The sequence below is a fragment of the Nerophis lumbriciformis genome, linkage group LG37 (assembly GCF_033978685.3).
Source record: "Nerophis lumbriciformis linkage group LG37, RoL_Nlum_v2.1, whole genome shotgun sequence".
Taxonomy (NCBI): domain Eukaryota; kingdom Metazoa; phylum Chordata; class Actinopteri; order Syngnathiformes; family Syngnathidae; genus Nerophis; species Nerophis lumbriciformis.
Window position 1 is genome coordinate 7286895 of NC_084584.2, and position 25026 is coordinate 7311920.

The following is a 25026-nucleotide window of genomic DNA, read 5'->3' on the forward strand; positions in this document are numbered from 1 at the left end:
CTAATCTCACGCTCTCCTCAAATCTATGGATCCTGTGACTTGGATCATATGAGTAATGTGATCTTGTGACTTGGATCATGTGACTAACGTGATCTTGTGAATTAGATCATATGACTAATCTCACGCTCTCCTCAAATCGATGGATCCTGTGACTTGGATCATATGACTAATGTCACACTCTCCTCACATCTATGGATCCTGTGACTTGGATCAAATGAGTAATGTGATCTTGTGACTTGGATCATGTGACTAATTTGATCTTGTGACTTGGATCATGTGACTAATGTGATCTTGTGACTTGGATCATGTGACTAATGTGATCTTGTGACTTGGATCAAATGACTAATCTCACGCTCTCCTCAAATCTATGGATCCGGTGACTTGGATCATATGACTAATGTCACACTTTCCTCAAGTCTATGGATCCTGTGGCTTGGATCATGTGACTAATGTGATCTTGTGACTTGGATTATATGACTAATGTCACACTCTCCTCAAGTCTATGGATTCTGTGACTTGGATCATGTAACTAATGTGATCGTGTGACTTGGATCATGTGACTAACGTGATCTTGTGAATTAGATCATATGACTAATCTCACGCTCTCCTCAAGTCTATGGATCTTGATACTTGGATCATAAGACTAATGCGATCTTGTGACTTTGATCATGTGACTAATGTGATCTTGTGACTTGGATCATGTGACTAATGTGATCTTGTGACTTGGATCAAATGACTAATCGCACGCTCTCCTCAAATCTATGGATCCTGTGACTTGGATCATATGACTAATGTCACACTTTCCTCAAGTCTATGGATCCTGTGACTTGGATCATGTGACTAATGTGATCTTGTGACTTGGATCATGGGACTAATGTGATCTTGTGACTTGGATCATATGACTAATGTCACATTCTCCTTAAGTCTATGGATCCTGTGACTTGGATCATGTGACTAATGTGATCTTGTGACTTGGATCATGTGACTAATGTGATCTTGTGACTTGGATCATATGACTAATGTCACACTCTCCTCAAGTCTATGGATCATGTGACTTGGATCATGTGACTAATGTGATCTTGTGACTTGGATCATGTGACTAATGCCCCGCTCTCCTTAAGTCTATGGATCCTGTGACTTGGATCATGTGACTAATGTGATCTTGTGACTTGGATCATGTGACTAATGTCACGCTCTCCTCAAGTCTATGGATCCTGTGACTTGGATCATGTGACTAATGTGATCTTGTGACTTGGATCATGTGACTAATGTGAGCTTGTGACTTGGATCATGTGACTAATGTGATCTTGTGACTTGGATCATGTGACTAATGTGATCGTGTGACTTGGATCATGTGACTAATGTGATCTTGTGACTTGGATCATGTGACTAATGTGATCTTGTGACTTGGATCATGTGACTAATGTGATCTTGTGACTTGGATCATGTTGATAATGTGATCTTGTGACTTGGATCATGTGACTAATGTGATCGTGTGACTTGGATCATGTGACTAATGTGATCGTGTGACTTGGATCATATGACTAATGTGATCTTGTGACTTGGATCATGTGACTAATGTGATCTTGTGACTTGGATCATGTGACTAATGTGATCTTGTGACTTGGATCATGTTGATGATGTGATCTTGTGACTTGGACCATGTGACTAATGTGATCGTGTGGCTTGGATCATGTGACTAATGTGATCGTGTGACTTGGATCATATGACTAATGTGATCTTGTGACTTGGATCATGTGACTAATGTGATCTTGTGACTTGGATCATGTGACTAATGTGATCTTGTGACTTGGATCATGTGACTAATGTGATCTTGTGACTTGGATCATGTGACTAATGTGATCGTGTGACTTGGATCATGTGACTAATCTCACACTCTCTCTACTTCATCTTCACAGGAAGAGACAGACGGGCCAAAAGAGGAGCAAGAAGGACCACGTGGGATGAAACCACACAACAGGTCTTAGCTGGTCCATCAGATCGTCTTAAAGGGAGAAGTCAAAGAGCTGAAGATCAAAGTCACCTTGACTCTACTTGACTCTCAAACACAAACTTTTCTTCCTTGGCTTCCAAACATGTCTGACTTGAGGGTGAATGTGCAGAAATGTTATGACTTGCTGTTCTTACACATGACAAGGGAAGGTTGTCTCTGTACCTGATAAACGCTCTCCTCTGACTGGGGGCCACCCAGGGGTTCGTGTCCAGCCTCAAAGACTATGTACTACAGAACAAGTGCAGAGAGGGCACACAGTCAGATACAACGTGAGGGGTAAGGGGGCTGGGGGGTATCAGGGGATCCATGGGAACATCAAACATGGAGCATGGGAGTAAAGGGGGTTACAGTGGGGGTTCCAGGAGACCAGGGTGGGGACATCACACATGGAGCATGGGAGAAAAGAGGGGTGTGCTATCAGTGGGGGTCCAGGAGACCAGGGTGGGGACATCACACATGGAGTATGGGAGAAAAGGGGGGTTTCAGTAGGGGGTCCAGGAGACCAGGGTGGAGACATCACACATGGAGCATGGGAGAAAGGGGGGTTATCAGTGAGAGGTCATGGAGACCAGGGTGGGGACATCACACATGGAGCATGGGAGAAAGGGGAGGTATCAGTGGGGGGTCCAGGAGACCAGGGTGGGGACATCACACATGGCACATGGGAGAAAAGGGGGATATATCAGTGGGGGTCCAGGAGACCAGGGTGGGGACATCACACATGGAGCATGGAAGAAAATGGGGGGTTTTAGTGGGGTTCCAGAAGACCAGGTTGGGGACATCACACATGGAGCATGGGAGAAAAGGGGGGTATCAGTAGGGGGTCCAGGAGACCAGGGTGGAGACATCACACATGGAGCATGGGAGGAAGGGGGGTTATCAGTGAGAGGTTATGGAGACCAGGGTGGGGACATCACACATGGAGCATGGGAAAAAGGGGGGGTATCAATGGGGGGTCCAGGAGACCAGGGTGGGGATATCACACATGGAGCATGGGAGAAAGGGGGGTATCAGTGGGACGTCCAGGAGACCAGGGTGGGGACATCACACATGGAGCATGGGATAAAGGGGGGGGATGAGACCAGGGTGGGGACATCCAACATGGAGCATGGGATAAAGGGGCGGGGGTGAGAACAGGGTGGAGACATACAACATGGATCATGGGATAAAGGGGGGGGGGGGGGGGATCAGGGTGGGGACATCCAACATGGGGAATGGGATAAAGGGGGAGGGGGGTGATGAGACCAGGGTGGGGACATCCAACATGGAGCATGGGATAAAGGGGGGGGGGGGGGGGGGGTGATGAGACCAGGGTGGGGACATCCAACATGGAGCATGGGATAAAGGGGGGGGGGGTGATGAGACCAGGGTGGGGACATCCAACATGGAGCATGGGATAAAGGGGGGGTCATGAGGAGAGAAAAGAAAGCAAGGTAGCACAAGTGTCAAAGGTCAGGCAGTAGTTCTTTGCAACAGGTCTTGGAGGAACTGAGTCTGATCTTTTCACTTGTCTTGCATGAATGACACCTTCTGATGCCTTTGTGGACCTCACATGACAGGAATTGTTCAGAAAAATGATTATTTGGATTTATATTCAGTTATGGAACCTTCAGTTGTCTTTGAAGTATCGGCGTTCAAAATGCTCCATGTGGTTTTTTCACAAGCTCAAATACAGGTGCACTTTCTCCAATTTCAAGACAAACATGATACTAAATGATTTATAGAAACACACACACACACACATACATACATACATACATACATACATACATACATACATACATATATATATATATATATATATATATATATATATACATATATATATATATATATATATATTAGAGATGCGCGGTTTGCGGGCACGACCGCGGAGTCCGCGGATTATCCGCGGATCGGGCGGATGAAATTAAAAAAAATTAGATTTTATCCGCGGGTCGGGTCGGGCGGTTGAAATAAAAAAAATTAGATTTTAAATAGATTCAGGCGGGTGGCAGTTAAACCAATTGGGAAATATATATACATAGTTAAATGTTGTTACCCACATACGAAAAACGAGCAGGCACCTGCAGCATATGCCACAACAGAAGAAAAAAAAAGAAAAGAGATGGACACTTTTACGGAGCGGAGAAGGGACGCCTCGCCGGGGTCCGGGACCGAGGCCCCTTCCCCCGAGAGGGCCCCACCGGGAGCCGTAGCTGAGGCGATCCGCGAGAAGGGCCCGACGCACGTCCAGGGTCACCACCGCGCCCACCGCACCGACACCCCGCCTCGTCCGCCTTCGCCGCGGCCGGCGTCACGCGCAGCAGGTAAGCAGCTTACCTGCCCGCCACCCCTGTTGCCGGGGGCACGTAACAGGGGTCACTCCGCGCGCAGTGCGCTCACGAAAGGGGTGGGGCTCACCCTGGTTGATATAGACAGCAGGACGGTGGCCATGGAAGTCGGAACCCGCTAAGGAGTGTGTAACAACCCACCTGCCGAATCAACTAGCCCTGAAAATGGATGGCGCTGGAGCGTCGGGCCCATACCTGGCCGTCGCCGGCAGCGAGACGCGCTTGGAGGTGCGCTCAGCGCGGCTCCCATATGATTGCGCACTGCTGTGCGTCTGGGTCGTGACAGCGTGGCACGCGAATGTCTGTGCTGCATTGGATCAGTCTCCTTTCTTTAACAGGCAAAAGCTTTATAACCTCACTAATGCCTTGCATCGTCTATATTAGATATATAACAACGGGCGGGTGCGGGCGGGTGCGGTTCTGATCAAATGTTACATCGGGTGGATGGCGGATGGTTGACGACTTTCTGATGCGGTTGCGGATTAAATAATTGCCTATCCGCGCATCTCTAATATATATATATATATATATATATATATATATATATATATATATATATATATATATATATATATATATATATATATATATATATATATATGTATATATATATATAATTGAACTTCTTGAGCCAACTTTCTTGTTTTGTCTTATTTCTGGTCCAAACTTGCAGGAAGGTGAACACAAGTTAGTCAAAAATGGCGACTGAAATGACGAGCGGCAGGGAGTGTGAAGAAGAATAATAATATAGGATTAGATTTATATAGCACTTTTCTCTGATCCTGTGGCCCTGGTCGTGGTGCTAGCGGCGAGCCTGACGACCCGGCTTAAGGCGACTTGGCTCAGATTGTCTCTCTTCATCTTTCATCGTGAGCATCGTTACCCTCTGGCACGTTCTATGTGGACCACGGTGATGGACAAGAGACTAAACTTCTGGAGCTGGATCATTACAAGGATCCCTTTTATTGCTAATAGCTCAAATAAATCCCAGGAACTCGTCAAGCGAGCAAGAGGGTTTGGGTGGAGGACTGAGCCGTGTTTAAAAAGTAGACGTCTTATTATAATTGTTATAATTACTTGTGTTTTTACCATTGGGGCGGGTTAGGTTTTAATTGTATTGGAAGATGAATAGAATTACAAAAAGGTTTATCAAATATTTACAAATTCAATATGTCGGAAAAGGAGTACGAAGAATGCCTCTTTCATCCTAAACCTTTTCTGTTTCTCAGCAATCACAAACAACAATCTGGAACACCAAGAAGTGTGTTTTTTGTTACATGATAATGATCCATACATAAATCAATGAGGTTAACATGAATGAGTTGTAATTGACATCATTTGTGTGGTAGATGATTAGATCATGTCTCATTTTATCAATAAAGTTCAACATAGACTTCAGGATTATTCGTAATAAACATCCATACATCCATCTTCAACCGCTTATCCGGAATAGGGTCGCGGGGACAGCAGTTCCAGCAGAGACCCCCAGACTTCCCTCTCCAGAGCAACATTAGCAACTTTCTCCTGGGGAATCCTGAAGCGTTCCCAGGCCAGAGAGGAGATGTAATCCCCCCATCTGGTCCTTGGCCTGCCCCGGGATCTCCTCCCAGTGGGACGTGCAACGAGGACCTCCCTAGGGAGACACTGGTGAGGCATCCGCACGAGATGCCCGAACCACCTATACTGGCTCCTTTCCAAGCGAAGGAGCAGCGGCTCTACTCCGAGTCTCTTTCCGGTGACTGAACTTCTCATCCTATCTCTAAGGGAGATGCCAGCCACCCTTCTGAGGGAACTAATTTCGGCCGCTTGTTTCCGGGATTGTATTCTTTCGGTCATGACCCACACTTCATGACCATAGGTGAGAGTAGGAAAGTAGATAGCTCGGTAGACTCGGTAAGTTTCGTCGCAACAGTGCGGCAGAGAGACTACAATACTGCCCCAGCTGCTCCGATTCTCCGGCTGATTTCCTTCTCCATCTTCCCTCACTCGTGAACAAGACAACGAGACACTTAAACTCCTCCACCTGGGACAGAGTCTCGTTGTCTACCTGGACTGTACAAACCATTGGTTTCCTGCTGAGAACCATGGCCTCAGATTTGGATGATCCTCATTTCAGCCGCTGAACACTCGGCTGAGAACCAATCCAGTGAGAGCTGATGGTCACGAACCGATGGTGCCATCAGGTCCACATCATCTGCAAACAGCAGTGACGCAAACTTTATCCCCCCGAGACGTATACCCTCTCCACCATGGTCCCGAATCTGCGTAGAAATCCTGTCCATGAAAATCACAAAGAGGATAGGTGACAGAGCACAGCCCTGGCGGAGATCAACCCCCACTGGAAACGAATCCGACTTACATCCAAGCACCCAGACACAACTCTCGCTTTTGGTTGTACAGAGATTGGATGGCCCTCAGCAGGGTTCCCCTCACCCCGTACTCCCTCAGCACCTCCCACAGGATCTCCCAGAGGACCCGGTCATACGCCTTCTCCAAATCCACAAAGCACATGGAGACTGGATAGGCATACTCCCAGGCCTTCTTCAGGATTCCTGCAAGAGTAAAGAGCTGGTCAGTTGTTCCACGACCAGGACGGAATCCACATTGCTCCTCTTGAATCTTAGGTTCGACTATCGGCCGGACCCTCCTTTCCAGTACTTTGGCGTAAACTTTCCCAGGGAGGCTGAGTAGTGTGATACCCCTGTAGTTAGCACACACCCTCTGGTCCCCCTTGTTGAATAGGGAAACCACCACTCTAGTCTGCCACTCCCTCGGCACTGTCCCAGACTTCCACGCAATGTTGAAAAGGCATACCAACCAAGACAACCCCTCAACACCCAGAGCCTTCAGCATTTCTGGACGGATCTCGTCAACCCCCCGGAACTTTGCCACTGTGGAGTTGTCTAACTACCTCAGTGACTTCACTCCGAGAGCTCGACGTCGATCCCCCATCATCATCAGACTCCGCTCCTGTCAGGGAGGGTGTGTCTGATGTAGTTGGGTTCAGGAGTTCCTCAAAGTGCTCTTTCCAACGCCCTACGACTTCCTCACTTGAAGTCAGCAGAGTCCCATCCTTACTGTACACAGCTTGGATGGTTCTCTGTTTCCCCCTCCTGAGGTGCCGTATGGTCTTTCAGAACAGCTTTGGTGCCGTGAGGTAGTCCTTCTCCATGGATTCCCCGAACTGCTCCCACACCCTCTGCTTAGCCTCGTCCACAGCCACGGCCGCTGCCCTTCGGGCCTGTCGGTACCTTGCAACTGCCTTTGAAGTCCCCTGAGATAACATACCCTCCTTCTTCAGTCAGACGGCTTCCCTTTCAATGTCCCCAACCTCCACAGGGATGGCAGAGAAGTCCCGCCGGAGGTGGGAGTTGAAGTCCTTCTGGACAGAGGACTCCTCCAAACGTTCCCAGTTCACCCGCACTACACGCTTGGGTTTGCCAGGTCTGTCTAGAGGTTTCTCCCGCCATCTGACCTAACTCACCACCAGATGGTGATCAGTTGACAGTTCAGCCCCTCTCTTCGTAATAAACACTTTAAGTTTCTGGATAATTGTTTGATTTCTTTGCCTCGTTTAATTGCACATCCTGATTTTCTAAAATTATTTTTTTTCTTAAAAGTTGATATGTCTTCACTTTTGTTTGGAATAATATTTGTACTTCTTTGAGCAGCAGGTGTTAGTTTGCCTGATAATTATTATTGTATCTGTTTGTTATTGGAATTAAAAACATATTAGAGTCAATGAAATGGTGTTCTTAGAAGGGATCTCAGTGTGGATGAATGACATTTGAATCATAAACTTTTCACTTAGTCTGAACTCTTGAAATCAAATTATTTATTCAGATGCACCTGGAGTGACAATTTACAATGTTTCATCCACTTATAGAAAACATGTTTTTATGTTCAAATCCATTATCTGATCAATAATTATACTAAAAGTCATCACACAGTGTCTTCAATAGGACTTGAAAGTGTGACTTAGTAAACACAATGCATTGTGGGTCTCTGAATATCTTGTGTACATGTCATAAAAATGACTTTTAACACCATCACCTGGTACATGTTGTGAGACCATCAAACATGACTTTTAACACCATCACCTGCTACATGTTGTGAGACCATCGAACATGACTTTTAACACCATCACCTGGTACATGTTGTGAGACCATCAAACATGACTTTTAACACCATCACCTGGTACATGTTGTGAGACCATCAAACATGACTTTTAACACCGTCACCTGGTACATGTTGTGAGACCATCAAACATGACTTTTAACATCATCACCTGGTACATGTTGTGAGACCATCAAACATGACTTTTAACACCATCACCTGGTACATGTTGTGAGACCATCAAACATGACTTTTAACACCATCACCTGGTACATGTTGTGAGACCATCAAACATGACTTTTAACACCCTCACCTGCTACATGTGAGACCATCAAACATGACTTTTAACGCCATCACCTGGTACATGTTGTGAGACCATCAAACATGACTTTTAACACCATCACCTGCTACATGTTGTGAGACCATCAAACATGACTTTTAACACCATCACCTGGTACATGTTGTGAGACCATCAAACATGACTTTTAACGCCATCACCTGGTACATGTTGTGAGACCATCAAACATGACTTTTAACACCATCACCTGGTACATGTTGTGAGACCATCAAACATGACTTTTAACACCGTCACCTGGTACATGTTGTGAGACCATCGAACATGACTTTTAACACCATCACCTGGTACATGTTGTGAGACCATCAAACATGACTTTTAACACCATCACCTGGTACATGTTGTGAGACCATCGAACATGACTTTTAACGCCATCACCTGGTACATGTTGTGAGACCATCAAACATGCCTTTTAACACCATCACCTGGTACATGTTGTGAGACCATCAAACATGACTTTTAACATCATCACCTGGTACATGTTGTGAGACCATCGAACATGACTTTTAACACCATCACCTGGTACATGTTGTGAGATCATCGAACATGACTTTTAACGCCATCACCTGGTACATGTTGTGAGACCATCAAACATGACTTTTAACACCATCAACTGGTACATGTTGTGAGACCATCAAACATGACTTTTAACACCATCACCTGGTACATGTTGTGAGACCATCAAACATGACTTTTAACGCCATCACCTGGTACATGTTGTGAGACCATCAAACATGACTTTTAACACCATCAACTGGTACATGTTGTGAGACCATCAAACATGACTTTTAACACCATCACCTGGTACATGTTGTGAGACCATCAAACATGACTTTTAACGCCATCACCTGGTACATGTTGTGAGACCATCAAACATGACTTTTAACACCATCACCTGGTACATGTTGTGAGACCATCAAACATGACTTTTAACACCATCACCTGGTACATGTTGTGAGACCATCAAACATGACTTTTAACACCATCACCTGCTACATGTTGTGAGACCATCAAACATGACTTTTAACGCCATCACCTGGTACATGTTGTGAGACCATCAAACATGACTTTTAACATCATCACCTGGTACATGTTGTAAGTTTGAATCAAAGCGAGTTTTAGTCTGTTTCACACGTATTATTTAGTAGCATGCTAGAGTTAGCAAGGCTAGGAACCACACACAAAGGATGTTGTCACTTTTAGCCTTGGGTTAGCACAAATTATTCATGATCAAATATTTCAAAGTAATATTTTTTGGAGGAAAACCTGTTCATCTCAGATGATAGCTGTAGATTATTTGCAAATTGAAGGGAGGACAATGAGCCTTGATGTTGTGGGGCTGTCTTGGTTGACAAGACTCTGCAACATCACGTGGACATCGGGGGCAGTACCTCTGGATTGGCAGACCAGGGTGGTGGTTCCTCTCTTTAAGAAGGGGAACCGGAGGGTGTGTTCCAACTATCGTGGGATCACACTCCTCAGCCTTCTCGGTAAGGTCTATTCAGGTGTACTGGAGAGGAGGCTACGCCGGATAGTCGAACCTCGGATTCAGGAAGAACAGTGTGGTTTTCGTCCTGGTGGTGGAACTGTGGACCAGCTCTATACTCTCGGCAGGGTCCTTGAGGGTGCATGGGAGTTTGCCCAACCAGTCTACATGTGCTTTGTGGACTTGGAGAAGGCATTGGACCGTGTACCCCGGGAAGTCCTGTGGGGAGTGCTCAGAGAGTATGGGGTAACGGACTGTCTTATTGTGGCAGTTCGCTCCCTGTATAATCAGTGTCAGAGCTTGGTCCGCATTGCCGGCAGTAAGTCGGACACGTTTCCAGTGAGGGTTGGACTCCGCCAAGGCTGCCCTTTGTCACCCATTCTGTTCATAACCTTTATGGACAGAATTTCTAGGCGCAGTCAGGGCGTTGACGGGATCTGGTTTGGTGACTGCAGGATTAGGTCACTGCTATTTGCAGATGATGTGGTCCTGATGGCTTCCTCCGGCCAAGATCTTCAGCTCTCACTGGATCGGTTCGCAGCCGAGTGTGAAGCGACTGGGATGGGAATCAGCACCTCCAAGTCCGAGTCCATGGTTCTCTCCCGGAAAAGGGTGGAGTGCCATCTCCGGGTTGGGGAGGAGATCTTGCCCCAAGTGGAGGAGTTCAAGTACCTCGGAGTCTTGTTCACGAGTGGGGGAAGAGTGGATCGTGAGATCGACAGGCGGATCGGTGCGGCGTCTTCAGTAATGCGGACGCTGTATCGATCCGTTGTGGTGAAGAAGGAGCTCTCGATTTACCGGTCGATCTACGTTCCCATCCTCACCTATGGTCATGAGCTTTGGGTCATGACCGAAAGGACAAGATCACGGGTACAAGCGGCCGAAATGAGTTTCCTCCGCCGAGTGGCGGGGCTCTCCCTTAGAGATAGGGTGAGAAGCTCTGTCATTCGGGGGGAGCTCAAAGTAAAGCCGCTGCTCCTCCACATCGAGAGGAGCCAGATGAGGTGGTTCGGGCATCTGGTCAGGATGCCACCCGAACGCCTCCCTAGGAAGGTGTTTCGGGCACGTCCGTCCGGTAGGAGGCCACGGGGAAGACCCAGGACACGCTGGGAAGACTATCTCTCCCGGCTGGCCTGGGAACGCCTCGGGATCCCCCGGGAGGAGCTGGACGAAGTGGCTGGGGAGAGGGAAGTCTGGGCTTCCCTGCTTAAGCTGCTGCCCCCGCGACCCGACCTCGGATAAGCGGAGGAAGATGGATGGATGGATGGATGGACAATGTGCCTTAAACTCATCGCCGGTATAAAAAGGGACTTTGTTGATGAGATATAAACAAGTTTGTCAGCTTTCTCAGATCTCTTGTCCATGGGACATGCTCATGTGGATCAAGTCCACCAATGTTACTTCCTTTTTCCAGACCTATGGAAGAGTTTATATCTACGGTTTTTGATATTTTTATTTGCCCTCACGTCACCACGACTACAGTAGAGCATGTCGAGCTATTCCTTCAAGTCCCTGGCCCTCTGCCCGGAGTTTGGTTAGCAAGATGAAGAAAGGTGAAGGATGCACAGGTGAAGAACCACAAACAGGGGCGTAAGAGTTAGTCTGTTTTCAGTAGGAGCAGAAACACAGAGACATAAATGGAGTGCAGCAGACTTCACAAGAGTGGGGTGAGGAGCTGAACAACATTGCAGCTGGCAAATGGAGGTTAGAACAAGAGTGTCTGCAAAGATGGTCCACTGGGGATCACTGGGGAAGGTGGGACTTCATGAACCATTCATTGGAGCAGCTAGGTCACGATACACAAAATGCAAATGCGTTTGGACTCCCAGGAGTTAAGGGGCTAGAAAACCACAAAGGTGCCTACAGGTCTACCTGGTACACCGGGTCGTCCACTTGGTCCTCCAGGATGGTCTGTGTAGCAGGGGAAGATGACACAGGAATTATGATGAGGACACAGGGCACATCTCCCAAAAACTTCACTTGAAATTGTGCACAGGTGTGATGGACAGGTGACCGACATGTGGTGTACAACGCCACCTGGGATAGGCTCCAGCCAGTGGCAGTGCTGAGGACAAGAAGGTTGGGTGTGCAGTCCCCTATTGTTTGGACTATAGAGCGCACCAGTATATAAGCCGCAACCGCTAAAATTGAGAATTTAAAAAAAAAAAATTTCCATATATTGGACTATAAGTATTACACATAACTATGTGTAATAATGTTCATTTACAATTGTTCCCAAACAGTGTTTGTAACAGGGCAGTAAAACGGCTAATCAAACAAAACAGAAGTCATTGTCATGCACAAGCTAGCTCTCCAATCAGCTAAACAGACTCAATAACTCCACTGAGAAATTTGTGAAAGCGAAACAATCCAAAATATCATTATAAGTTAATTATACTAACACAGACACGTGTTAGCATATTAGCTAATGCTAACGATGCTAGCTCGATTAGATTACGATAGCAGGTAGAAATATGCATGAAAACACTCCTACAGACATCACACATGGGACACTTTAGTAAGTAAGAATAGTTGTAGTTATATTGTAAAACTTACAAACGTTGCTTGGACTCATGAATGAAGAAACCATACAAGTAGAAATCGCTACGGACGACTCGTAGACGGAACAACACTTACACATCCGGTTCGAGGCACCGAACAGAAAGAAATACTGTAGGCTTCTTGGTGACTCAAATGTCTTAGTGACTCAATTGTCTTAGTGACTCAATTGTCTTAGTGACTCAATTGTCTTAGTGACTCAAATGTCTTAGTGACTCAATTGTCTAAATTGCTCAAATGTTTAAGTTACTCAAATGTCTTGATGATCATCACAGTAAACCAACATGTACAGTATCTATGGTAGATGATCGTGGAGTTATTGAGTCTGTTTAGCTGATTGGAGAGCTAGCTTGTGCATGACCATGACTTCTGTTTTGTTTGATTAGCCGTTTTACTGCCCTGTTACAAACACTGTTTGGGAACAATTGTAAATGAACAGAAAGAAATACTGTAGGCTTCCAAAAGACTCAATTGTCTTAGTGACTCAAATGTCTTAGTGACTCAATTGTCTTAGTGATTCAATTGTCCTAGTGACTCAATTGTCTTAGTGACTCAATTGTCTTAGTGACTCAAATGTCTTAGTGACTCAATTGTCTTAGTGATTCAATTGTCTTAGTGACTCAATTGTCTTGGTGACTAAAATGTCTTAGTGACTCAATTGTCTTAGTGATTCAATTGTCTTAGTGACTCAATTGTCTTAGTGACTCAATTGTCTTAGTGATTCAATTGTCTTAGTGACTCAATTGTCTTGGTGACTCAAATGTCTTAGTGACTCAATTGTCTGAATTACTCAAATGTTTAAGTTACTCATATGTTTAAGTTACTCAAATGTCTTGATGATCATCACAGTAAACCAACATGTACAGTATCTATGGTAGATGATCGTGGCGTTCTTGAGTCTGTTTAGCTGATTGGAGAGCTAGCTTGTGCATGACCATGACTTCTGTTTTGTTTGATTAGCCGTTTTACTGCCCTGTTACAAACACTGTTTGGGAACAATTGTAAATGAACAGAAAGAAACACTGTAGGCTTCCAAAAGACTCAATTGTCTTAGTGACTCAATTGTCTTAGTGACTCAAATGTCTTAGTGACTCAATTGTCTTAGTGATTCAATTGTCCTAGTGACTCAATTGTCTTAGTGACTCAATTGTCTTAGTGACTCAAATGTCTTAGTGACTCAATTGTCTTAGTGATTCAATTGTCCTAGTGACTCAATTGTCTTAGTGACTCAATTGTCTTAGTGACTTAAATGTCTTAGTGATTCAATTGTCTTAGTGACTCAATTGTCTTAGTGATTCAATTGTCTTAGTGACTCAATTGTCTTAGTGATTCAATTGTCTTAGTGACTCAATTGTCTTGGTGACTAAAATGTCTTAGTGACTCAATTGTCTTAGTGACTCAATTGTCTTAGTGACTCAAATGTCTTAGTGACTCAATTGTCTAAATTGCTCAAATGTTTAAGTTACTCATATGTTTAAGTTACTCAAATGTCTTGATGATCATCACAGTAAACCAACATGTACAGTATCTATGGCAGATGATCGTGGAGTTATTGAGTCTGTTTAGCTGATTGGAGAGCTAGCTTGTGCATGACCATGACTTCTGTTTTGTTTGATTAGCCGTTTTACTGCCCTGTTACAAACACTGTTTGGGAACAATTGTAAATGAACAGAAAGAAACACTGTAGGCTTCCAAAAGACTCAATTGTCTTAGTGACTCAAATGTCTTAGTGACTCAATTGTCTTAGTGATTCAATTGTCCTAGTGACTCAATTGTCTTAGTGACTCAATTGTCTTAGTGACTCAAATGTCTTAGTGACTCAATTGTCTTAGTGATTCAATTGTCCTAGTGACTCAATTGTCTTAGTGACTCAATTGTCTTAGTGACTCAAATGTCTTAGTGACTCAATTGTCTTAGTGATTCAATTGTCTTAGTGACTCAATTGTCTTGGTGACTAAAATGTCTTAGTGACTCAATTGTCTTAGTGATTCAATTGTCCTAGTGACTCAATTGTCTTAGTGACTCAATTGTCTTAGTGACTCAAATGTCTTAGTGACTCAATTGTCTTAGTGATTCAATTGTCTTAGTGACTCAATTGTCTTAGTGACTCAAATGTCTTAGTGACTCAATTGTCTTAGTGATTCAATTGTCCTAGTGACTCAATTGTCTTAGTGACTCAATTGTCTTAGTGACTCAAATGTCTTAGTGACTCAATTGTCTTAGTGATTCAATTGTCTTAGTGATTCAATTGTCTTAGTGACTCAATTGTCTTGGTGACTAAAATGTCTTAGTGACTCAATTGTCTTAGTGACTCAAATGTCTTAGTGACTCAAATGTCTTAGTGACTCAATTGTCTAAATTACTCAAATGTTTAAGTTACTCATATGTTTAAGTTACTCAAATGTCTTGATGATCATCACAGTAAACCAACATGTACAGTATCTATGGTAGATGATCGTGGAGTTATTGAGTCTGTTTAGCTGATTGGAGAGCTAGCTTGTGCATGACCATGACTTCTGTTTTGTTTGATTAGCCGTTTTACTGCCCTGTTACAAACACTGTTTGGGAACAATTGTAAATGAACAGAAAGAAATACTGTAGGCTTCCAAAAGATGGCGCCATGGGACAAACAGTTACACACCTTTTCAGTGTTTTATGCATAACATTACAAAACTAAATCCATAGATTAGCTGCACCAAAAATAGCATCTTATAGTCACTAAAACCGGGTATATGGTGTGGGGTAGTTCTACGCTTGGTGGTCACTATTGGGGTGGTCTTCAGAGTCCACTACCAATCTTGCAGTTGGATCTCTGAGAGTCCCTGTTAGGACCTGCTGGGGTCATGTGCGCCCCCCCAGCCAACATCTCAAGTCTGGTACAGTTCTTGCACCGGAGCCCGTGAAGGTCTGCAGGTGTGCCTAATAAAGTTGTATACAGTATTTCCTGTTCTCCTCCAGTCCTACCTGGTACACCACCTGCTCACAGTGTTTGTCCTTCTGGGCCTTCTTCTCCACCTCCTCCCGCTGCTTCATGTCGTAGATGAGAGTGAAGAGGTCTCGCAGGTCCATGATGACCGGCTCCGCCTGCACGGACGACCAAGATGCTCAATGGAGAAGACTAAGTATGAGGTCATGCAACAAAGTGAAAGTACAAGCTTTCACTTTCAGTTTAGTGGTCCTGACTTGACTTGATGACCTCGCCCTGACGACCCACTTTTTCCTCTTCTGATTTCAGTTTAAGTCCTCACCCGAAGGACTGGTTTCTGGGAGAAGACGTGGTGCATGTAGGGATGTAACGATATCAACATCTTTTGTATCGCAGTATTGTTGAAAGTACTTTGAAACAAGGTGGCGTCCTACTCTGTTCTGCAGCCCTTGAACACACCGTGAAAACACCTCCGTCTCCGAGTGACTCAATTGTCTTAGTGACTCAATTGTCTTAGTGACTCAAATGTCTTAGTGACTCAATTGTCTTAGTGATTCAATTGTCCTAGTGACTCAATTGTCTTAGTGACTCAATTGTCTTAGTGACTCAAATGTCTTAGTGACTCAATTGTCTTAGTGATTCAATTGTCCTAGTGACTCAATTGTCTTGGTGACTCAAATGTCTTAGTGACTCAATTGTCTTAGTGGTTCAATTGTCCTAGTGACTCAATTGTCGTAGTGACTCAATTGTCTTAGTGACTCAAATGTCTTAGTGACTCAATTGTCTTAGTGACTCAATTGTCTTAGTGATTCAATTGTCCTAGTGACTCAATTGTCTTAGTGACTCAATTGTCTTAGTGACTCAATTGTCTTAGTGACTCGAATGTCTTAGTGACTCAATTGTCTTAGTGATTCAATTGTCCTAGTGACTCAATTGTCTTAGTGACTCAAATGTCTTAGTGACTCAACTGTCTTAGTGATTCAATTGTCTTAGTGACTCAAATGTCTTAGTGACTCAATTGTCTTAGTGACTCAATTGTCTTAGTGACTCAATTGTCTTAGTGACTCAAATGTCTTAGTGACTCAATTGTCTTAGTGGTTCAATTGTCTTAGTGACTCAATTGTCTTAGTGACTCAATTGTCTTAGTGATTCAATTGTCCTAGTGACTCAATTGTCTTAGTGACTCAATTGTCTTAGTGACTCAAATGTCTTAGTGACTCAATTGTCCTAGTGACTCAATTGTCTTAGTGACTCAATTGTCTTAGTAACTCAAATGTCTTAGTGACTCAATTGTCTTAGTGATTCAGTTGTCCTAGTGACTCAATTGTCTTAGTGACTCAATTGTCTTAGTGACTCAAATGTCTTAGTGACTCAATTGTCTTAGTGACTCAATTGTCTTAGTGACTCAAATGTCTTAGTGACTCAATTGTCTTAGTGATTCAATTGTCCTAGTGACTCAATTGTCTTAGTGACTCAATTGTCTTAGTGACTCAAATGTCTTAGTGACTCAATTGTCTTAGTGATTCAATTGTCCTAGTGACTCAATTGTCTTAGTGACTCAATTGTCTTAGTGACTTAAATGTCTTAGTGATTCAATTGTCTTAGTGACTCAATTGTCTTGGTGACTCAAATGTCTTAGTGACTCAATTGTCTTAGTGATTAAATTGTCTTAGTGACTCAATTGTCTTAGTGACTCAATTGTCTTAGTGATTCAATTGTCTTAGTGATTCAATTGTCCTAGTGACTCAATTGTCTTAGTAACTCAATTGTCTTAGTGACTCAAATGTCTTAGTGATTCAATTGTCTTAGTGACTCAATTGTCTTAGTGACTCAATTGTCTTAGTGACTCAATTGTCTTGGTGACTCAAATGTCTTAGTGACTCAATTGTCTTAGTGATTCAATTGTCTTAGTGACTCAATTGTCTTAGTGACTCAAATGTCTTAGTGACTCAATTGTCTAAATTACTCAAATGTTTAAGTTACTCATATGTTTAAGTTACTCAAATGTCTTGATGATCATCACAGTAAACCAACATGTACAGTATCTATGGTAGATGATCATCAGAGTAAACCAACATGTACAGTATCTATGGTAGATGATCATTAGAGTAAACCAACAGGGTTCTTCTGAAAAGTGGTTGTGTAACTAAGGTAATATGAAAAGATGGTGGATTACTTACCGACTGTGCGCTCTTGATGGCCACAAAGCGGTGGTGGCCCTCCTTGCCGCACACGTAGCCAAAGGCTCGGTGGTCTCTGGTGTCCTTGGCGATGTAGCTGATTTCATGGACCGAGTGCTGATGCAGAGGCACCTGGACAACAGGTGTACAGTCAGGTGTAAAGGTGTGCATTTAGGTGTAAAGGTGTGCAGTCAGGTGTACGGTCAGGTGTACAGTCAGGTGTACAGTCAGGTGTGCAGTCAGGTGTGCAGTCAGGTGTACAGTCAGGTGTAAAAGTGTACAGTCAGGTGTAAAGGTGTACAGTCAGGTGTGCAGTCAGGTGTAAAAGTGTACAGTCAGGTGTACAGTCAGGTGTAAAGGTGTACAGTCAGGTGTACAGCCAGGTGTAAAGGTGTGCAGTCAGGTGTACAGTCAGGTTTAAAGGTGTGCAGTCAGGTGTACAGTCAGGTTTAAACATGTGCAGTCAGGTGTACAGCCAGGTGTAAAGGTGTGCAGTCAGGTGTACAGTCAGGTTTAAAGGTGTGCAGTCAGGTGTACAGTCAGGTGTAAAGGTGTACAGTCAGGTGTACAGTCAGGTGTGCAGTCAGGTGTAAAGGTGTGCAGTCAGGCATACAGTCAGGTGTAAAGGTGTACAGTCAGGTGTAAAGTCAGGTGTACAGTCAGGTGTAAAGGTGTGCAGTCAGGCGTACAGTCAGGTGTAAACGTGTACAGTTAGGTGTAAAGGTGTACATTCGGGTGTAAAGGTGTACAGCCAGGTGTAAAGGTGTACAGTCAGGTGTAAAGTCAGGTGTGCAGTCAGGTGTAAACATGTACAGTCAGGTGTAAAGGTGTACATTCGGGTGTAAAGGTGTACAGCCAGGTGTACAGTCAGGTGTAAAAGTGTACAGTCAGGTGTAAAGTCAGGTGTACAGTCAGGTGTAAAGGTGTAAAGTCAAGTGTAGAGGTGTAAAATCAGGTGTACAGCCAGGTGTAAAGGTGTACAGTCAGATGTAAGGGTGTACAGTCAGGTGTACAGTCAGGTGTGCAGTCAGGTGTGCTGTCAGGTGTAAAAGTGTACAGTCAGGTGTGCAGTCAAGTGTACAGTCAGGTGTAAAGGTGTACAGTCGGGTATAAAGGCTTACAGTCAGGTGTAAAAGTGTACAGTCAGGTGTACAGTCAGGTGTAAAGGTGTACATTCGGGTGTAAAGGTGTACAGTCAGGTGTACAGTCAGGTGTGCAGTCAGGTGTAAAGGTGTACAGTCGGGTGTAAAGGTGTACAGTCTGGTGTACAGTCAGGTGTGCAGTCAGGTGTAAAGGTGTGCAGTCAGGTGTAAAGATGTACAGTCGGGTGTAAATTTGTACAGTCAGGTGTACAGTCAGGTGTAAAAGTGTACAGTCAGGTGTAAAGGTGTAAAGTCAGGTGTAGAGGTGTAAAATCAGGTGTACAGCCAGGTGTAAAGGTGTACAGTCAGATGTAAGGGTGTACAGTCAGGTGTACAGTCAGGTGTGCAGTCAGGTGTGCTGTCAGGTGTAAAAGTGTACAGTCAGGTGTGCAGTCAAGTGTACAGTCAGGTGTAAAGGTGTACAGTCGGGTATAAAGGCTTACAGTCAGGTGTAAAAGTGTACAGTCAGGTGTACAGTCAGGTGTAAAGGTGTACAGTCAGGTGTGCAGTCAGGTGTAAAAGTGTACAGTCAGGTGTAAAGGTGTACAGTCAGGTGTGCAGTCAAGTGTACAGTCAGGTGTAAAGGTGTAAAGTCAGGTGTAGAGGTGTAAAATCAGGTGTACAGCCAGGTGTAAAGGTGTACAGTCAGATGTAAGGGTGTACAGTCAGGTGTACAGTCAGGTGTGCAGTCAGGTGTGCTGTCAGGTGTAAAAGTGTACAGTCAGGTGTGCAGTCAAGTGTACAGTCAGGTGTAAAGGTGTACAGTCGGGTATAAAGGCTTACAGTCAGGTGTAAAAGTGTACAGTCAGGTGTACAGTCAGGTGTAAAGGTGTACAGTCAGGTGTGCAGTCAGGTGTAAAAGTGTACAGTCAGGTGTAAAGGTGTACAGTCAGGTGTGCAGTCAAGTGTACAGTCAGGTGTAAAGGTTTACAGTCGGGTATAAAGGCTTACAGTCAGGTGTAAAAGTGTACAGTCAGGTGTACAGTCAGGTGTAAAGGTGTACAGTCAGGTGTGCAGTCAGGTGTAAAAGTGTACAGTCAGGTGTAAAGGTGTACAGTCAGGTGTACAGCCAGGTGTAAAGGTGTGCAGTCAGGTGTACAGTCAGGTTTAAAGGTGTGCAGTCAGGTGTACAGTCAGGTGTAAAGGTGTACAGTCAGGTGTACAGTCAGGTGTGCAGTCAGGTGTAAAGGTGTGCAGTCAGGCGTACAGTCAGGTGTAAAGGTGTACAGTCAGGTGTAAAGTCAGGTGTACAGTCAGGTGTAAACGTGTACAGTCAGGTGTAAAGGTGTACATTCGGGTGTAAAGATGTACAGTCAGGTGTACAGTCAGGTGTGCAGTCAGGTGTAAAGGTGTACAGTCGGGTGTAAAGGTGTACAGTCTGGTGTACAGTCAGGTGTGCAGTCAGGTGTAAAGGTGTGCAGTCAGGTGTAAAGATGTACAGTCGGGTGGAAAGGTGTACAGCCAGGTGTACAGTCAGGTGTAAAAGTGTACAGTCAGGTGTAAAGTCAGGTGTACAGTCAGGTGTAAAGGTGTAAAGTCAGGTGTAGAGGTGTAAAATCAGGTGTACAGCCAGGTGTAAAGGTGTACAGTCAGATGTAAGGGTGTACAGTCAGGTGTACAGTCAGGTGTGCAGTCAGGTGTGCAGTCAGGTGTAAAAGTGTACAGTCAGGTGTGCAGTCAAGTGTACAGTCAGGTGTAAAGGTGTACAGTCAGGTGTACAGTCAGGTGTAAAGGTGTACAGTCAGGTGTACAGTCAGGTGTAAAGGTGTACAGTCAGGTGTAAAGGTGTACAGTCAAGTGTACAGTCAGGTGTAAAAGTGTACAGTCAGGTGTACAGTCAGGTGTAAAGGTGTACAGTCAGGTGTACAGTCAGGTGTAAAAGTGTACAGTCAGGTGTACAGTCAGGTGTAAAGGTGTACAGTCAGGTGTACAGTCAGGTGTAAAGGTGTACAGTCAGGTGTACAGTCAGGTGTAAAAGTGTACAGTCAGGTGTACAGGTGTACAATCAGGTGTACAGTCAGGTGTAAAAGTGTACAGTCAGGTGTAAAGGTGTACAGTCAGGTGTACAGTCAGGTGTAAAAGTGTACAGTCAGGTGTACAGTCAGGTGTAAAGGTGTACAGTCAGGTGTACAGTCAGGTGTAAAGGTGTAAAGTCAGGTGTAAAGGTGTACAGTCAGGTGTAAAGGTGTAAAGTCAGGTGTAAAGGTGTACAGTCAAGTGTACAGTCAGGTGTGCAGTCAGGTATAAAAGTGTGCAGTCAGGTGTACAGTCAGGTGTACAGTCAGGTGTACAGTCAGGTGTACAGTCGGGTGTAAAGGTGTACAGTTTATTTGACTTAGGCCGCTGATAAATAAAACATAGAACTTTATCATTGATCATATTCATTTGACTTAGGCCTACCATAGATCATCTCCTGCAGGGTCCAGATGAAGGTTCAACACCACTAATACTCTACTTTCCATACAGTTCTTCATCTCCTGCAGGGTCCAGATGAAGGTTCAACACCGCTAATACTCTACTTTCCATACAGTTCTTCATCTCCTGCAGGGTCCAGATGAAGGTTCAACACCACTAATACTCTACTTTCCATACAGTTCTTCATCTCCTGCAGGGTCCAGATGAAGGTTCAACACCACTAATACTCTACTTTCCATACAGTTCTTCATCTCCTGCAGGGTCCAGATGAAGGTTCAACACCACTAATACTCTACTTTCCATACAGTTCTTCATCTCCTGCAGGGTCCAGATGAAGGTTCAACACCACTAATACTCTACTTTCCATACAGTTCTTCATCTCCTGCAGGGTCCAGATGAAGGTTCGACACCACTAATACTCTACTTTCCATACAGTTCTTCATCTCCGCAAGGAGGGATCCAGAGTGCGGAGGGTTAATTAGTGGTGCTAATCAACAAAGTAAATGAGGAGCATGAGGGCCCACTAGCGGGGCCCATCAGTTCTCCCTCTGCTCTCATGGAGGTCCAAAGCCACGGGACAAGTGCCGCATGATTACAAGTTTGGCACAGCTGCGGTGGAGCCGCAGGGTAATTAGCATTAGAGGCAATGATCATTAAGGGCTGCTAATTATCAGTTGGTGCTGATGAGAAGAGAGCTTCTTCCCAGCCCACGCCATGCCAGGGTAGGCGGGGGGAGGGCGGGGCCTCTCCATCATCCCCTAATAGAACAACAGGCCAGGCCAAGATGGAGGTGGAACCAGTCCGTTTCCTAGCAGCACCAGAACCTGGCTGCATCACACCCAGACATGATATCCTGCTCTTACTGGAACCAGTTTACCCAGACACCTGCCACCATCCCCTATGAGCAGGAAGACCACATGTCTGATCTACTATAGGGTTTGCGTGCACTAACACATAGTGCACACTACTTTACACACACTGTTTGGGTCTTAGTAGATCAACTGTGACACACCCACTAATAGTGCACACTACTTTACACACGCTGTTTGGGTCTTAGTAGATCATCTGTGACACACCCACTAATAGTGCACACTACTTTACACACGCTGTTTGGGTCTTAGTAGATCACCTGTGACACACCCACTAATAGTGCACACTACTTTACACACGCTGTTTGGGTCTTAATAGATCACCTGTGACACACCCACTAATAGTGCACACTACTTTACACATGCTGTTTGGGTCTTAGTAGACCACCTGTGACACACCCACTAATAGTGCACACTACTTTACACACACTGTTTGGGTCTTAGTAGATCAACTGTGACACACCCACTAATAGTGCACACTACTTTACACACGCTGTTTGGGTCTTAGTAGATCATCTGTGACACACCCACTAATAGTGCACACTACTTTACACACGCTGTTTGGGTCTTAGTAGATCACCTGTGACACACCCACTAATAGTGCACACTACTTTACACACGCTGTTTGGGTCTTAATAGATCACCTGTGACACACCCACTAATAGTGCACACTACTTTACACATGCTGTTTGGGTCTTAGTAGACCACCTGTGACACACCCACTAATAGTGCACACTACTTTACACACGCTTTTGGGTCTTAGTAGATCACCTGTGACACACCCACTAATAGTGCACACTACTTTACACACGCTGTTTGGGTCTTAGTAGATCATCTGTGACACACCCACTAATAGTGCACACTACTTTACACACACTGTTTGGGTCTTAGTAGACCACCTGTGACACACCCACTAATAGTGCACACTACTTTACACACGCTGTTTGGGTCTTAATAGATCACCTGTGACACACCCACTAATAGTGCACACTACTTTACACACGCTGCTTAGTAGATCACCTGTGACACACCCACTAATAGTGCACACTACTTTACACACGCTGCTTAGTAGACCACCTGTGACACACCCACTAATAGTGCACACTACTTTACACACACTGTTTGGGTCTTACTAGATCATCTGTGACACACCCACTAATAGTGCACACTACTTTACACACACTGTTTGGGTCTTAGTAGACCACCTGTGACACACCCACTAATAGTGCACACTACTTTACACACGCTGTTTGGGTCTTAATAGATCACCTGTGACACACCCACTAATAGTGCACAGTACTTTACACACGCTGTTTGGGTCTTAGTAGACCACCTGTGACACACCCACTAATAGTGCACACTACTTTACACACGCTTTTGGGTCTTAGTAGATCACCTGTGACACACCCACTAATAGTGCACACTACTTTACACATGCTGTTTGGGTCTTAGTAGACCACCTGTGACACACCCACTAATAGTGCACACTACTTTACACACGCTCTTTGGGTCTTAGTAGATCACCTGTGACACACCCACTAATAGTGCACACTACTTTACACACGCTGTTTGGGTCTTAATAGATCACCTGTGACACACCCACTAATAGTGCACACTACTTTACACACGCTGCTTAGTAGACCACCTGTGACACACCCACTAATAGTGCACACTACTTTACACACGCTGTTTGGGTCTTAATAGATCACCTGTGACACACCCACTAATAGTGCACACTACTTTACACACGCTGCTTAGTAGACCACCTGTGACACACCCACTAATAGTGCACACTACTTTACACACGCTGCTTAGTAGATCATCTGTGACACACCCACTAATAGTGCACACTACTTTACACACGCTTCTTAGTAGATCACCTGTGACACACCCACTAATAGTGCACACTACTTTACACACGCTGTTTGGGTCTTAGTAGACCACCTGTGACACACCCACTAATAGTGCACACTACTTTACACACGCTGCTTAATAGATCACCTGTGACACACCCACTAAAAGTGCAAACTACTTTACACACGCTGTTTGGGTCTTAGTAGACCACCTGTGACACACCCACTAATAGTGCACACTACTTTATACACGCTGCTTAGTAGATCACCTGTGACACACCCACTAATAGTGCAAACTACTTTACACACGCTGTTTGGGTCTTAGTAGACCACCTGTGACACACCCACTAATAGTGCACACTACTTTACACACGATGTTTGGGTCTTAGTAGACCACCTGTGACACACCCACTAACAGTGCACACTACTTTGCACACGCTGCTTAGTAGATCACCTGTGACACACCCACTAATAGTGCACACTACTTTACACACGCTGTTTGGGTCTTAATAGATCACCTGTGACACACCCACTAATAGTGCACACTACTTTACACATGCTGTTTGGGTCTTAGTAGACCACCTGTGACACACCCACTAATAGTGCACACTACTTTACACACGCTTTTGGGTCTTAGTAGATCACCTGTGACACACCCACTAATAGTGCACACTACTTTACACACGCTGTTTGGGTCTTAGTAGATCATCTGTGACACACCCACTAATAGTGCACACTACTTTACACACACTGTTTGGGTCTTAGTAGACCACCTGTG

The 25026-nt window shown here is 44.7% G+C and overlaps 1 protein-coding gene across 1 annotated transcript in view; it reads right to left on the reverse strand.

The window, feature by feature from the left end:
* c8b (complement component 8, beta polypeptide) overlaps nucleotides 1–25026 on the reverse strand; it is a 169679-nt gene that overhangs the window by 66809 nt on the left and 77844 nt on the right. The window contains exons 5-8 of the mRNA XM_061930835.2: nucleotides 17970–18101; nucleotides 15828–15947; nucleotides 12177–12215; nucleotides 2177–2242 (exon numbers count right to left, since the gene is read on the reverse strand). Of these exons, the coding sequence (XP_061786819.2) occupies nucleotides 2177–2242; nucleotides 12177–12215; nucleotides 15828–15947; nucleotides 17970–18101 (357 nt within the window). The remainder of the gene's footprint in view (nucleotides 1–2176; nucleotides 2243–12176; nucleotides 12216–15827; nucleotides 15948–17969; nucleotides 18102–25026) is intronic.